This window comes from Euprymna scolopes, chromosome 7 (assembly GCF_053919585.1).
Source record: "Euprymna scolopes isolate OS-2025 chromosome 7, ASM5391958v1, whole genome shotgun sequence".
Taxonomy (NCBI): domain Eukaryota; kingdom Metazoa; phylum Mollusca; class Cephalopoda; order Sepiida; family Sepiolidae; genus Euprymna; species Euprymna scolopes.
In genome coordinates, this window is record NC_136488.1 from 66,889,958 (window position 1) to 66,904,966 (window position 15,009).

Here is a 15,009-nt window from a genome sequence, read left to right on the forward strand (position 1 = left end):
ATTTTAAAAGTGCTTAAGAATACAAAAAAAAAAATCAAAATCAAAATAAGTCGAAAAGTAACATTTATTTGTTCCTTTTTACCGTTCTTTTTGATTCTACTAACAATATTTAAATACCTCAAATATCATATGCACTTGGTCTCATTAGAATGTCACCTCTTGTGTCAACTTCATTACGCGTTCAGATAAATTGGATACTAGATATCATGATAGGCTGAGGAAAATGTGGTCCGAAAGAAGCAATATACGAGGGGCGTGCAATAAGTAATGCCCCTGACCCACTTCCAATTGTCTGACCTAGCTGAAATTTTGCATGTGTAATGATTTATATCTCTACAGGTTATGTGGAAAATTACAGTTCTGAAGTAATTGTGGTTTCTGTTTTACAGGTGTTTGAACTGAGTTAGGTGTGAAATGGAGCATTTTGAATGTCGAGCAGTTATCCGGTTTTTGTATTTGAAAGGATGCACACCACAGGAGACTTTTGATGAAATGAAAGAAACTTATGGTGATAATGCCCCATCTTATGACCTTGTAAAACGCTCGCATCGTGAATTCAAACATGGCCGGAAGTCTGTGGTAACAGCTCCCAGACCTGATGATGACAATGATGAGGCATCTGTCTGTCAAGTTGAGGCTGCCATTTTGGAAGATCGGCGCATTACTATTTGCCAAATAGCCCAAAATGTCAAGATTAGTACTGGGTCTGTGGAAACTATCATTCATGACCATTTGCATATGCATAAGATGTCTGCCAGATGGATTCCCAGGTTGCTCACACCATTCCATAAGCGAGAATGTGTCAAGTGCTCGAGGATGAATTTGGAGATGTGCCAAGAAGATGGGTCAAATTTTTTCAAAAGACTGATTACACAGGATGAAACCTGGGTCCATCACTATGATCCATAGACCAAAACCCAGTCAATGCAGTGGAAGCACTTGGACTCACCACCTCCAAAGAAGGCAAGGATTCAGCCCTCCGCTGGCAAGGTCATGCTCACAGTCTTCTGGAATCAGGACGGAGTAGTGATGACAGATTTCCTGGCAAAGGGTACCACAATTACAGGAGCCTATTATGTTTCACTTTTGGGGTAATTAAGGGAAGCTATCAAAATCAAGAGGTGGGGCAAGATAAGCAAAGGTACCCTCCTCCTGCAGGACAACGCTCCGGTCCACAACTCGCATGTCGCCAGATCAGAAGCACGGGCGTGTGGTTATGAAATCCTTCTCCATCCTCCCTACTCTTCTGACCTTGCACCCTCTGACTTTCACCTCTTCCCAGCTATGAAGTTGTTTTTGAAAGGAAAGCGTTTCTCAGATGATGCAGCCTTGATTTCTGAAGTCACGTCGTGGTTGGAGGACCAACCTGGGGTGTTCTACAAAAAAGGTCTCCAGAGCTGCATCAAACGATGGGAGAAATGCATTACATGGGTTGTTCCTATGTAGAGAAATACTAATAACTGTGCCAAGTTTTGTTGCTCTACTGCTATGGGAAGTGGGTCATGGGCATTACTTATTGCACACCCCTCGTAATTGCATACAACCTGGTTGATGTCAACCGTTTGAATCAGACTTCATGAGTAAAAGGTTTGAGACTTTATCTGGTGTGACCCACCCCAGAATCCAGGACACTCATAGCACCATAAATACTAAAACTGGATGAAGAAAAAATTTAAGAGACGCAAACTTACAGATTGATCGAGCACAGTTTAGTGGCACATGAACCCCGTAAAAATTATCTGTCTTTGAATATGACAAAGCTATTATTAGTCTGTGTTTTGAGGAAATCTATTTTATAAGGGGCACTTTGTGTATATGCCATGCTAAAACTGCTAAACAAACACCAACAAACTTGGTATTCTCTTGATCTATGTTACTCTGGATGAGTTATATCTAAAATTAAGAAAGAAAATATTCATTCTATGTTTTTCAGCCACTGGGCAGTAACTCATTTCTATTACTTGGCTTATTCAGACCACTGTTTTCATCTTGAGTGTTGGTTGGTTGCTTGCTTTTGTTTTACGGCATATCAACCCTTTTCGGGCTATTTAATGCCGAATCTAAAGATTTTCAAGAAAAAATTTTTAATAGAACATATTTGTTGTTTTCAAGTCGGTTTCTATTTAAGGCATTGTTGGAACCCTAACATGTACTACCACTCCGAGTCAGAGTGGACCAGGGAGCAATGGTAATTAAAGAGTGGCTCCACACTCCCCAAAGCCCACAAGCTGGGGCTTCACCACTGGATATAGTTTAAGGTCATATCCAGGACCCATCTTGAGTGTCATTTTTACCACGTTTCAGCTGATGTAACCTCTGACCTTCTTCAGGTGCCTAGAATTTGCATGGAATTTTGAATAAAACCTTTTATTTAATCCATGGGTGCTAACATGCTCTTTATCTGTTAGCCATGACCAAGTAAAAACACAAATATATATATGTGTGTGTGTGTGTGTGTGTGTGTGTGTGTGTGTGTATAGTAATATGTATTAATAATGTGTGTGTGTGTGTGTGTAATATGTATTAATAATTAGAGATGTATAATAAGTAGTAAAATTGGACATCTAAAAACAAGTAAAGGTTAAAGGTTTCAAAAATTCATACTAGAATTGTCCACAAGAATCTGTGGCGTAATGGATAAAGTACTAGGTAATTCAGTTGTAAGTGACATTCTTCTGGACAAAAAACAGTTAAGAAAGTCGAAGGTTAGATCGGCTAAAATATTGTGAAAATAACACTCAACATGGTTGTTTTTAAGTCTAATGTAAACAAATTCTTGTTGAACTGCTGTTCTTTAAACAATAAAATTCTGTCCAATCACTACCATATCTTACCATCCACCTATCATTAATTTAATCCTAACCTCTAGTAGCATTTGGGCCTTGATATACGATGACATTTTAGTATAACATAAAAATGTAAGTCTTTTGGAGGTGTTGAAGGTTTAAACATAATTAAGAATCATTTAAGAATTCTACTGAAAAGACAAACAAGAACAATCTACCTCATTAGATTAAAAGGTTCCGTTTGAAATTCTGTACAGATTCCAGAGTCTGACATAAAAATCCCAGAGTTCAACACTTGAAAATATTTAGAGGTTACATCGGCCAAAACGGTGTGAGGATAATATCCAAGATAAGAACAGCAATCCGAATAATAAAAATTATTAATCCTGATCTCGAAAATTCAGAGACCTATCCCTCATTTAGTTTCACGGAGTTAATTCCCTTACACTGAAATGAATTGCTTGTGCGTATGCATGTGTATGTTCAGAGAGAGGAATGGGCTAGGTGAAGGAAAAAATAGAGGTGAGAGAAGTGGAGAAAATGGAGAAGGGGGAATGAGAGATGGAAGTTTTAATAGAAATATGTTAAATCTTTCCCTGGGAAATGCTGGGTAGCCCTGTAGTAAATATATAAAAAAGAAAAACAAACAAAAGAGGGGTCAGGGTTTATACTTACAAGGTGAGCAGAGTGGATTCGCAGAATAGAAGTCTGGGAAAAGCAAACCATCAGCTGCCATTTTATCCAGGTTTGGAGTTTCCTTATTTGGCTCACCAAGGATTCCAAGGTCTCCCCAGCCCATCTAGATTTTGTGGAAAAAGAGAATAGCAATATGAATTAAAGGAATAAATTCATGTCCTCTATTTTTTCTTATTTTATTATAAGCCTCAAGTGAAAACACTAAATGAAAGACTATGACATCAAAAAAGTAAATAAAAAAGCAATAAAAATAGAAAAAATTTTTTTTCATTTCTACTTTTTTATTTTTCTTAACCATGTATAAGTGTAACGTTTAGTAAGTTCAGAAATTCCCATCTATGGAACACAATACCAAAATATTGATTCCCTACAGACTATAACATGGTCACGTATCAAATCCAATGTCAACAGATATTGGTCATAAGCTAATTAAACTTTTTTTATTCTACTTATCTCATAATATTCTTCATCATTTAATTGACAATCCATCCATGGTATTAACCCTTGGCTTTTAGCCTTGATAAATGTTGATTCAGACATTTATCCCCCTCCCACGGTGGGATAATGTGAAACAAGGGTAAAAAAGTGGGATTTGAAGAGCCAGCGCCCTAGAAAAAGAGCACTCTGGCTTGAAAAAATGCCTATGTAGCCCCATTAGCATATACCAGTAGGGGTACCTCAGGCAATTAGCAATAATCTAACACATTCTCAAAGGGAAAGGGTAAAGTCTGGGAGGTTGAACCGCCTAGAAATACACAGAACCAAAGCCATACTTCAGCCAACAGAGAAACAGCCATCTCAACAATGGTCTAAGATTTTGTTGGCTTTGATGCCGAGGAAAACTCTCAGCTAATCTTGATAAATAGCGACTCATTTTTAAAGATTTTTTTAAAAATAATTAGATTTGGTTTATTATTAAAAATAATTAGATTTCGTTCACAGTGCTTCAATCTATGGTTCCCCCTTGCAAAACTTTCACAAGAAACACTCGTCTAGCTGTAAACACTATCAATAATTCCCCCCACTCTTTATCTGTGCCTAAACCTAAACGTAGATTCCATGAACAAAGCTTTTTTATTAGAACTGCACGCCTGTGGAATTGTCTTCCGTTTTCCTGCTTTCCGGCTGACTACAATATGGTTGTCTTCAAGTCTAACGTAAATAAGTTCTTGATGAGCCATTCCATATAAGTTATCAAATTTAACAAATTTTCATTACTAATGATTATTATATTGTCCAATTTCTACTGTACACTCTTTAACCCTTATCCTTGAGTGGCCTCTTGGCCTTGATAATGTGGTGATACCTATGAAAAAAAAAAGAAAAAGTCCAATGTGAACAAGTTCTAATTGAATCGTCCCCCTAAGTAATCCAAGTTACAAAATTCCCACTGTTTACTATGCTAAAATCACAATGACTAATGTATACCTATTAACCCTTATCCTTGAGTGGCCTCTGGGCCTTGATAAGTGGTGACACCCATGTAAAAAAAAAAACAAAAAAAAACTGATCAGTATAAAGATTGAAAATTTTGAATTAGTGATAACAGACATTGATCGCGGGAGTTATAGGTATGTTAGAATCCACAAGGAACACATAATTCAATGATAAAATTCGGTCAGAGCATTTGGCTGAATTAAATTAATATACAGTTAGAAAAATGTTAAAAGAGAATTTCAAATTCTATAAAAGTCTGGTTTAGAAAATGTTTAAGTGTTTAAATATAGAGGAAAATAAATTTTCTGTGACTCTTACACTTCCTATTGCAGGAATGATAATGAGGGAGAGCTAGAATGGATATATATGTGTGTATGTACTTTATAATATGATAGGACTAAGGTTGTGTGTGATTTTTTTCTTTTAACACGAGGGGAGGACAAATGAGCAGAAACACTAGAGGAAGACCTCCAATCTGTAGTAGAATAGAGACAAAAATGGATGGTCACATTCAATGCTGCCAAGACTAAGCTTGTTTCCTTCAATAATTACAAGAAACCTTCTCTACCACCAATAGCAATGGCCAAGAACACATTACCTGAAAGTAATTCCTTTAAACTCCTAGGCCTAACGTTCACAGGAAACATGAACTGGAATAGATACATTGAGAGCATTGCCAAGGCTGCTGCGAAGACGGTGGGTTCTCTCTACCGTGCTAGATGCCTGAAAGTATCCTATACCTCTATAAGCCTACCATTTGCTCATGTATGGAGTACTATTGTCACATTTGGGCTAGTGCATCTGCTACTAGTCTCTCACTCCTGGACAGGGTTCAAAAGAGAGTCACCAACCTGATAGGTACTGAACTGTCATCTAGTCTTCAGCTTGTGTCCCATCGATGAAATGTGTATTTTAATAGTGAATGTTCTGACAAACTACAATCACTTATACCCTCTTGACGTGACAAACCCGACAAGCAGCTAAATCCCACCCCTTCACAGTAGAGATCCCTAGGTGCAAGAAAGCCTTCTACTCCAATAGTTTCTTCCCCAGAGCTCCTAGACTTTGGAATTCTCTTCCGAGATTCTGCTTTCCCAACTCTACTGACATGCAGAAGTTCAAGTGTAATGTGAACAGACATCTTGCTACTCATCTCCCTTCATAATATCCCTGCAACTTATGTCCCCGATAGTAGTCCCCTACTTCAAAGTGATACTGTGCCTTGTTTGGGGTGAAAATTGAATAATAAATAAAAAAAAAAATCATTATGTATGTTTTGCTCCAGTTTCTTTATATATTTCTATATCTATAAAAATGAAAGTGTCTGTCTGTCTGTCTGTGTACATTTCCCTACACAATAACTCTGTCAATTTTCAGTCTGCAGACTCGAAATTTGATATACAGGGTACTGAGATTTGGAAAAATCTTTGTAACCCGTTTTCGGCCAGAAATTTCGCTGTTAAGGGGTCAAAGTTCAACGATTTGACCTTTGAGAACTCTACCAAACTCTTCCACCAATTTTGGGTATAAATAATTGAAGTTTTAGATATAGGTTCCTGTACATGGATCTAACTTAATAACTTGATTTGAGCCTAAAACAATAAATGTTAAGGGGTCATAATAGGGGTCAAAGTTTAAAAAAGTTTGACCTCTACGGTCTCTACCAAATTACTCAGACAATTTCTGGTCTAAACATTTGAAATTTTACATAAAGGGTATTCAAAGATAGGGCAAGCTTTTTAATCGGTTTGGGTCAAAAATTTGAGCTACCAATATAAAAATGTATATATGCTTGCATGTCTGTCTAAAACTTTCGACAGAGGCGACGCATTTTCACAAGATCAATATCGTTTTGAAACTCAACCCTTTATACGACAAATATAAAAAAATTGGCTAAAAACAGTAATTTCTTCACCCTCAACTGGGCACTTTTCAACAGGGAGGGGGTCGCTTTTTTCGCCGATATTTTCGAAAGTCATTACCTCTTTTCGATTGTCTAGCCTTAATTTAAACCTACGTCACTCACTTCCAGTTTGGCGGTCGTCATAACAGCAAAGATATCACATTTCTTCCTCCTTCGTGGTACGGGTTTGAGTCTGCCTTCCTACTACCACTTTTTTTTTTTTTTTTGCTCAACACACACCTCCAAACACCCGGGCAACACCAGGCTGAAATGCTCGTATATATATATATATATATATATATATATATATATATATATATATATATATTAGCAGGGTGACCAGACGTTGCTCGGGATTGAATGATGATCAACGAATGTTTCACACTCCCATATTTTTATTGTCATCGAAATCAATGAAATAGCCCATTTTTCAATCAAATTGATTAATTTTCAACTTTAATTGGGGACCCATCACAATGCAACTGGAGGAAGCTTCACGTACCTCTCACAGTGACTACGTTCACAATATAGTGTAGTTTACATTGCACTGTAGAGAACCTACTGTTGATTTTATAAAATTACTAGCAGGATACTCAGCACTGCCCGGTCACAAAACATACTTAAATATTTTGATTAATGCAGATTTCGTATTATTAAATTACATTGGACTCAATATATAGTAATTATTTAAAAAGTAAAAAAAAGAAAATGACTCGTGTGCCACCACTAAGAATCGAAACCAAAACGTTTAGCTTACGATTTATTTTTCCTTTGACGTTAATGCCTGAGCTATGAAGGCTAAAAATTAAAACATGAACCAATAGCTACTACGTTATGCATGCATATTTGTAATGCCATCGTTCGCCTGGCAAATTTCATTTTTTTTAATTTTCACACTTTTGTACTGATTTATCCGGACTAAAATCCAAATATAAAGTTTTCCATGGGGTCGAATACCTTATATATCAAGTTTCATATCTGTAGACCAAAAACTGCGGGAGGAATTTTGGAGGCAAAATTTTTTAAACAAAAATACATATGCATGCATAAATATATAGAAAGAGGTTTGTGTTTACTATAATCTTTTTATGCAAATAATCCGCAAGTATAAATCATGTAGAATATCTGCATGAATATAATTACACGTAATAGTTAACTAAAGATGATCATTCCATGAGAAAACCGAAAAAAACTAATAGGGAATTAGTTAAAATGAATGTTTCGAAGAATATGCAAATTAGCTAGATCTTTTGCTAGTGAATGCAATTCCACGACCCATATATAACAAAGTTGTATTTTCATTTGAAATAAATAGTAAAAAGGGTTTTTAATACGAATATCAATGCACACACACACAAAAATCAAATTTATAGGAATATAGATTTTTATATATAATGACTTTGAATTAAAGTTTAAAATAAAAAAAAGTCAAGTATGATCGTGCAATTGTGCTTCAAACAGAAATATTGAGTTCAAACGCATCCCTCTCATACCAAAACACCTACTGTTGATTTTATATGGTGGACCTTTTAGCTTGTGTGGTAATAAAATTTCTCATATGCACTTGCGATGTTAGGCTGTGTAAGGTGTTAACTATGGTCAAAATCGCCTGTTCCTTCTTTCATTGGATTATTTCGATTATCGATACTTATTGAAGACATTCCACTACAAAACCTATCTAAGAACATTGGCAGGCACATAAAGTACCTTCGTCTGCGACCCAGCCGTTTTCAAGTCCATAGGAAACGAATACACACACAAAGTTCCTTTTATATAATAATAGAGATAGAGATATTCGTACTATAATTCATATGACAAAACTACTTCCCTTTAACTCGGTAAATTTTAAACCATCTGACTTAATTAAACGTAAATAAAAATGCAAAGAAATTATGCATACAAAATAAAAAAAATCAAAGCAATTAATACTGACTCTATATTATTAAGTCTAAAGAAAAACAATGGATTCGTAACAATATGTTTTAAATAATGATTTCAAATCCATCCCAATTTCTGTTAACATGCTCTTATTTCCAACCACCTATGCACGTTTGAACTAAAGTTGACCCCATATCTGATGAAGAGAAATGTTCCTGAAATAATATCATACGGAACTTGTATCGATGCAAGTAAAAACAGAATACAATGTTACAAAAATATATATAAAAAAAAACAACACATACACCGCTGGCATATGGTGGCCCTAGGATACGTGTTTTAAGGTTACGATGTGGAATACAATGTTTTTCCAACCCCCGGTTACGGTATTTGCCCCGCCTTACGGTATTATTTATAATGTTATTTCATTATATAAATGTGTATTATATACTGTACTGTATTTTGTTACTAATTTTTAATGCCGTATCCGGGGTTCAACTGTACATATATATTGTCATAGTAAAAGATGAATCTGAAGAGCTCATTTCACTGTTATATGTCTAAATTTACTTCAGTTTGTGCCTATTGGTTACATGTTTGCATCGTATTGCCTTCTATAAATTACCTTTATTTAAAACTATATTACATTACCTCCCTCCCTATAGTATTCTATGAATACTGCAATGTAAGCATTACATTTTAACATGGACCTGACATTTTATATGAAAGTCCCACAAAAAAATAAAGGAAAATAACTTGAAAATTTTCTTTTTTCAGTTGAAAGAAAAGGCATTTACTACCGGTCGTTTCCACATCAAGCAGCCTGACATATTTTTCAGCCAGCGACAATATGGTTGCATTCCTGATTTATGAAGATCATTTAACAGTTTCTTAAACTACAGCTGTAGTCAGCTGTTATGTCTGTAATGTGTTCCATTTTATACAGTCATTTGAAAATCTTGTTAAAAGTTGGGAGGACAAATGAGTCTTGCATCATGTTTAAAAGTTCCTATTGTGTGGTTTAAATAAACAAAGAAAACCCTGCTGTGTCAACATGTGCTTAAAAGTCTCCTTCACCACGTTTATTTTTCTCTTTTTTCTTTCCTCTTCATCCATTCTGATTGTGACGTTACACTAGCGCCATAGCTTGGTCATTTGCATAGATGCCAGTGGCTTTGTTACTATACAATAGTATTGGATACAATAGTCTTAAATCGATTAGTTTCAACTCTGATAGAGAGATGCAAAATCTCCATTAATAATAGAAGGTTAATAAAAGTACAAGTAATCTGAAAGGGAATGGTAGTTTGCTTGAAGCATTCTGGTAAATATGTAGGTATGTATGAAGGCTGACAGTAATGTGGAAAACCGGAATGATAAAAGAAAGGATGAACAAAACAAACAATGGAAGATAATATTTGAAATATTAATCTTTACAATTATCTGTTTATATTTCAACGGATCTTTCAAATACAATTAGTGATGAGACGATTCCAATTTTTTTCCGATTCTGATACAATTACCGATTCCGTACTAAATTCCCGATTCCGATACAATATTCTGCATGATTTATACTTGTTCCGTCTGCCTGCTTCCAATCTGATTACAACTTGGATGTCTTCAAGTCCAACGTTAAGAAATTCCTAATGAACCGCCCCCTTAAGTAAACACTTCATCAAATCTCCACACTAACGTAATGTACTTGCAATAACCCTTATCCCTGAGTGGCTTCTGGGCCTTGATAAGTGGTGACCACTGTGTAAAAAACAAAAAACAAAAAAAAAAAAATTACAGATTCCGATTCTTTATAAATCTATAAATATTTAACTATAGAGTTGATATTTTCCCCAATTTCTGTAAAAAAAAAAAAAAAAAAAAAAAAAAAAAAAAAAAAAAAACAAGTGAAATACGCAGATATTTTTCCTAAACGCAATATTAACATTTGTGGAGAATTATCAAAAGATTTTAGCTTTATTGGTATTTTAAAATCAATAAACATTTATTGTTTCATCATTATTACCAACAATGGAAGATTTTTCTTTAAACCAAATCAAATAAAAAGACAACTAAAAGAATCGTTTTGGCATCAGAAAATAGCAACAACTTTTTCGAGTCCAATACCGATACCCCCATTTTTTCCGATTTTTCCGATTCTGATTAATTGTACCAACACTACATCAGTAAATAAAACACTTATTATTATCCAACAGCTTTTGATATTTCAGAAGAAACATCCCCTTCTCAAAAAAAGAGAACAAAAAATGTAACCCATCTAAGGGAAAGAAACGTCTAAAATTACCCTCTCAAGAAAAGGACCGTACAAAGCAATAATAACACTTATTACTTTTAAACATTGTTTATCCCATTTAAAATACCTTCAAGTTAAAATATATTATTTATGTTAAAATGGTATATTCTTGTCTGTTTATTTAATTGTTAATCTATTTTTTTCTTTATGTATTTCTTAATTTTAATTCAATTTTATTGAAAATGGCTAGAATATATTCTCTTTATTTGTTAAATTGGTAAATATATGTGGGTACAATTCAGAAATGTTTTTTTAATTAATTATTCAGCAGGTATTAAATCGATATTCAAGCATATATACGTGTTTATACTAGTGTCATAACGATTAATTGAAATCAGAAATCGTAAAAATTGGAACATTTTGGAATATTCGACTTGGAAAATTGTGCCTGGTTTTTGATGCAAAACATGATTTTTTAATTGCGTGTTTAAAACTTAAATTTTCCATTGCTGGTACTAATAATAAATATTTATTGATATTAAACTACTAGTAGAACTATAGATGACCCCAAAAGTGTCTATAGATGACCCCAAAAGTGTACTTTTACATTTGCAAAAATATACATGCATATTACATGAGTTTTTCACTGTAATCTAAAAACCTAAATATTTAGAGATTTTAAAAGAATTAGAATTGGAATTGGTAATTGTATCGGAATCAGAAAAAATATTGGAATCGTCCGATCACCAGTGTATTCATATTTTAACATTCTATTTCTTAAAAGCAAAAACATCAAGCAGTGTAAAAGAGAGATAACCAAAAATATGAAAATCCTGATTTAAAACAAAACAAAAAAAAAATCCAAAAAATTAGAGAAGTATCCGATCTTAATGAAGTTCTCAGTATTTATCCTCCGCTCTACAATAAAAAAACTAAAGTGTATTCATTTGTACATATTAAAACATATGTATAAGGTCAAATCCCAACTTTTAGCATTTCAAAAGATTCCGACTGAGCATTCTCTTAAGTCAAACGAAAACCTCTGACTCCTTTTTATTTTTCAACCCTGCACTTTACATTATAAAAAAAGTGCTTGTCCAAAGTTTCCCTATATATAAAAACAATAATAAAGAAAAATCTGTATGATGTACATATCCATGATGGAAAGCAAATATCGTATTCCAACAATCATGTAAATTGATCAAGTAGTTTTAGTTTTAAATAAGAAAATCAAATGTTAAAACTGTTTCACAATGCGATATTGAAAATTGTCTCAAGAATAAAGGGAGATAATTCCAAATAATTCAAACTTGTGAGATTTTGTTTTTCACTCTGGTAATGCTTATGAATTTCCATTAATCTCTTAATCATTTTATTTATAAAAATAAAACTACTTGATCAATTTACATGATTTTTGGAACAGAATATTTTTTTATATCATGGATACGTACATCATACAAATTAAAATATTATAGCGGAAGAGAAAGAAAATATATACTAATTAAAATATTGCTGCATGGGTCTCTGATTTTGGTGGGTCTCTGTTTCCAGTCTCATCATTAGGATAATATGACTGTGTGTGACCCTCAGCAGAACAGTGGCGGGATCATTGGAGAGGGAGGCAACCTAGCTTGACTAATGAAACCTGACGTTGGTCTCCAGTCGGTAGATTATTCAAGACAGGGAGACTGCAACCCAAGCAAAGTCGAGCAGGTCTTTTAATAGCTCTTATTTCATTTTAATCAACTATCCAACTACCGCCTTTCCCCAACCGCTGAAACCTGGCGATCACGGACGCTGCAGTTGCACCACCGCTCCCTCACATCTCTCCCTTCCCAATCACTTCCTAATGAGCTATCATTGTCAAAACTAACTGACAAGCAACTGGCTGTATCCCTGGCACGAGCAACAAGATTTAGGCTTTATTGAAGTATGAGCCAATGTTGCATGTAAGAACGATAGGAAGCGGATCCCAGGCCTGATTAAAAAGGGCGGCGGATGAGGAAATGAGGAATTGCTGGCGTTGAGATAGCGGAGGCAGGTGAAGAGGAGAACTGTCAAAAGCTCATACAATACCACGTGGAATATGTAGTTTTATCAGATAAAAGCAATGGGGGGAAAATTCTTAGATTTACTGTTACTATCACAGCTAAGGGTGTCGGACACTAGTGCTGAATGGTGATATCAGGTGGCGTTGAAGAGACAAGATAAATACAGTGTGACACTTGCATACTAAAAGGTAGTGAATGTTTGCAAAGGAGGACATTTAGATTAAGAAGCTGAAACGATGGCAAAAGTTTGACATGCTGCAGGTGATGCGGAACTAGGAAGAGTTGATTGTGGCCTGATTATCCTACTTGAAGGCATCAGATGATAAAGTTCGTTAGACCTTTGTATAAAACATCTGTTACAGCTTTTTATATTTAAAAAGAAAATTGCAAAATAGACCGGCTTGACTTTAAATAAAGAAAAGAATGGCTCAACTTCGATGATGATGATGATGATGATGATAATAATAAAAATCAATGACTCAACTTTGAACAATGAAAATAAATCAACGGATCAACTTTAAATAATAAAAAGAACAGCACAACTAACAGCACGACTTTAAATAACAAAATAAACAAATCAAATTTAAATAACAAAATAAACAACTAAAATTTAAATAACAAAATAAACAACTAAAATTTAAATAACAAAATAAACAACTAAAATTTAAATAACAAAATAAACAAATCAAATTTAAATAACAAAATAAATAACTAAAATTTAAATAATAAATAAATTAAATTTAAATAACAAAATAAATCAAATTTAAATAACAAAATGAACAACTCAAATAAAATAGACAAATCAATTTTTAATAAAACAAAACCAGATCCGATTTAAATAAAAATAAGCAGCTCGAATTTAAATAATAGACAAACAGCTGAATTTTAAATACAGAAGGAGAATAAATTGCTCAATTTTAAATAAGAAAAGACAAAACCCTACTTTAAATAAAAGTTGGCAGAACAGCCCAACTTTTGAAAAATGAAGACAAAAAATAGCTCAACTTTTAATAATAGAAGAAAGAAAACGCAAACAATAACATAGTAAAATTGGCAAATATTTAAATCATGTCTAGAGGTTGGAGAGGGTGGTGGCGGTCATGACAATTTCTGAAGAAAAATACTTTTTAAATGAGTAAAATGCTAGTATTCTTGGCTTATTTCGTGTATAACATATTTCATTAGTTCAAGTTCGCTGAAAATATAGTAAAAATATGTTAATGACTTACATAAAAAAAGAATTTTAAAATATGTATAAATAAAAGTGTTAGTTTAGAAGCATCACTCGTTTATTTTGGAAAACACTGAAAACATTTTAAAGTTTTAAATATATCTATATATCTATAAAAGCGAACGTGTCTGTCTGTCTGTGTGCCTGTGTACATTTCCCTACACAATAACTCTGTCAATTTTCAGTCTACAGACTCGAAATTTGATATACAGGTTACTGAGATTTGGGAAAACCTCTGTAATCCTTTTTCAGCTAGAAATTTGGCTGTTAAGAGGTCAGTCAAAGTTCAACGATTTGACCTTTGAGAACTCTACCAAACTCCTCCGCCAATTTTGAGTATAAACAATTGAAATTTTAGATATAGGTTCCTTCCTTGGACATGGATCTAACTTAATAACTTGATTTGAGCCCAAACCAATAAATGTTAAGTGATCATAATAGGGTTAATGTTAAAAAAATTGACTGCTTTTTTTTTTTTTTTTGCTCAACATACACTTCCAAACACCTGGGCAACGCCGGGCTGAAATGCTAGTCTATAAATAATACTTCTCTCACTTTTCAATATCTCCAAAAATCTGAGTACTCACTTTTGAGAAACAAATAATTTCATAAATATTTTTAGTTTTTTTAATAAAATTTTTGTATAACTCAACATATAACGACAGTCTTCTTTCCTACTTCAGTCACGTAAATATTGTCAATGTAAAAAAAAAAGATTGGGGCCTATTTGCGTTAATAAAGATGTGCAAGTTCAGGTACTATACATCATCTGTTCTACT

General features: G+C 33.8%; 1 protein-coding gene across 2 annotated transcripts in view; it reads right to left on the reverse strand.

The window, feature by feature from the left end:
• The window catches only part of LOC145279777 (N-acetylgalactosamine-6-sulfatase-like), a 148,971-nt gene that overhangs the window by 115,219 nt on the left and 18,743 nt on the right, over positions 1 to 15,009 (reverse strand). For both annotated transcript variants that reach the window (XM_080131100.1, XM_080131099.1), the window contains exon 2: positions 3,462 to 3,585. In XM_080131100.1, the coding sequence (XP_079987226.1) occupies positions 3,462 to 3,585 (124 nt within the window). The remainder of the gene's footprint in view (positions 1 to 3,461; positions 3,586 to 15,009) is intronic.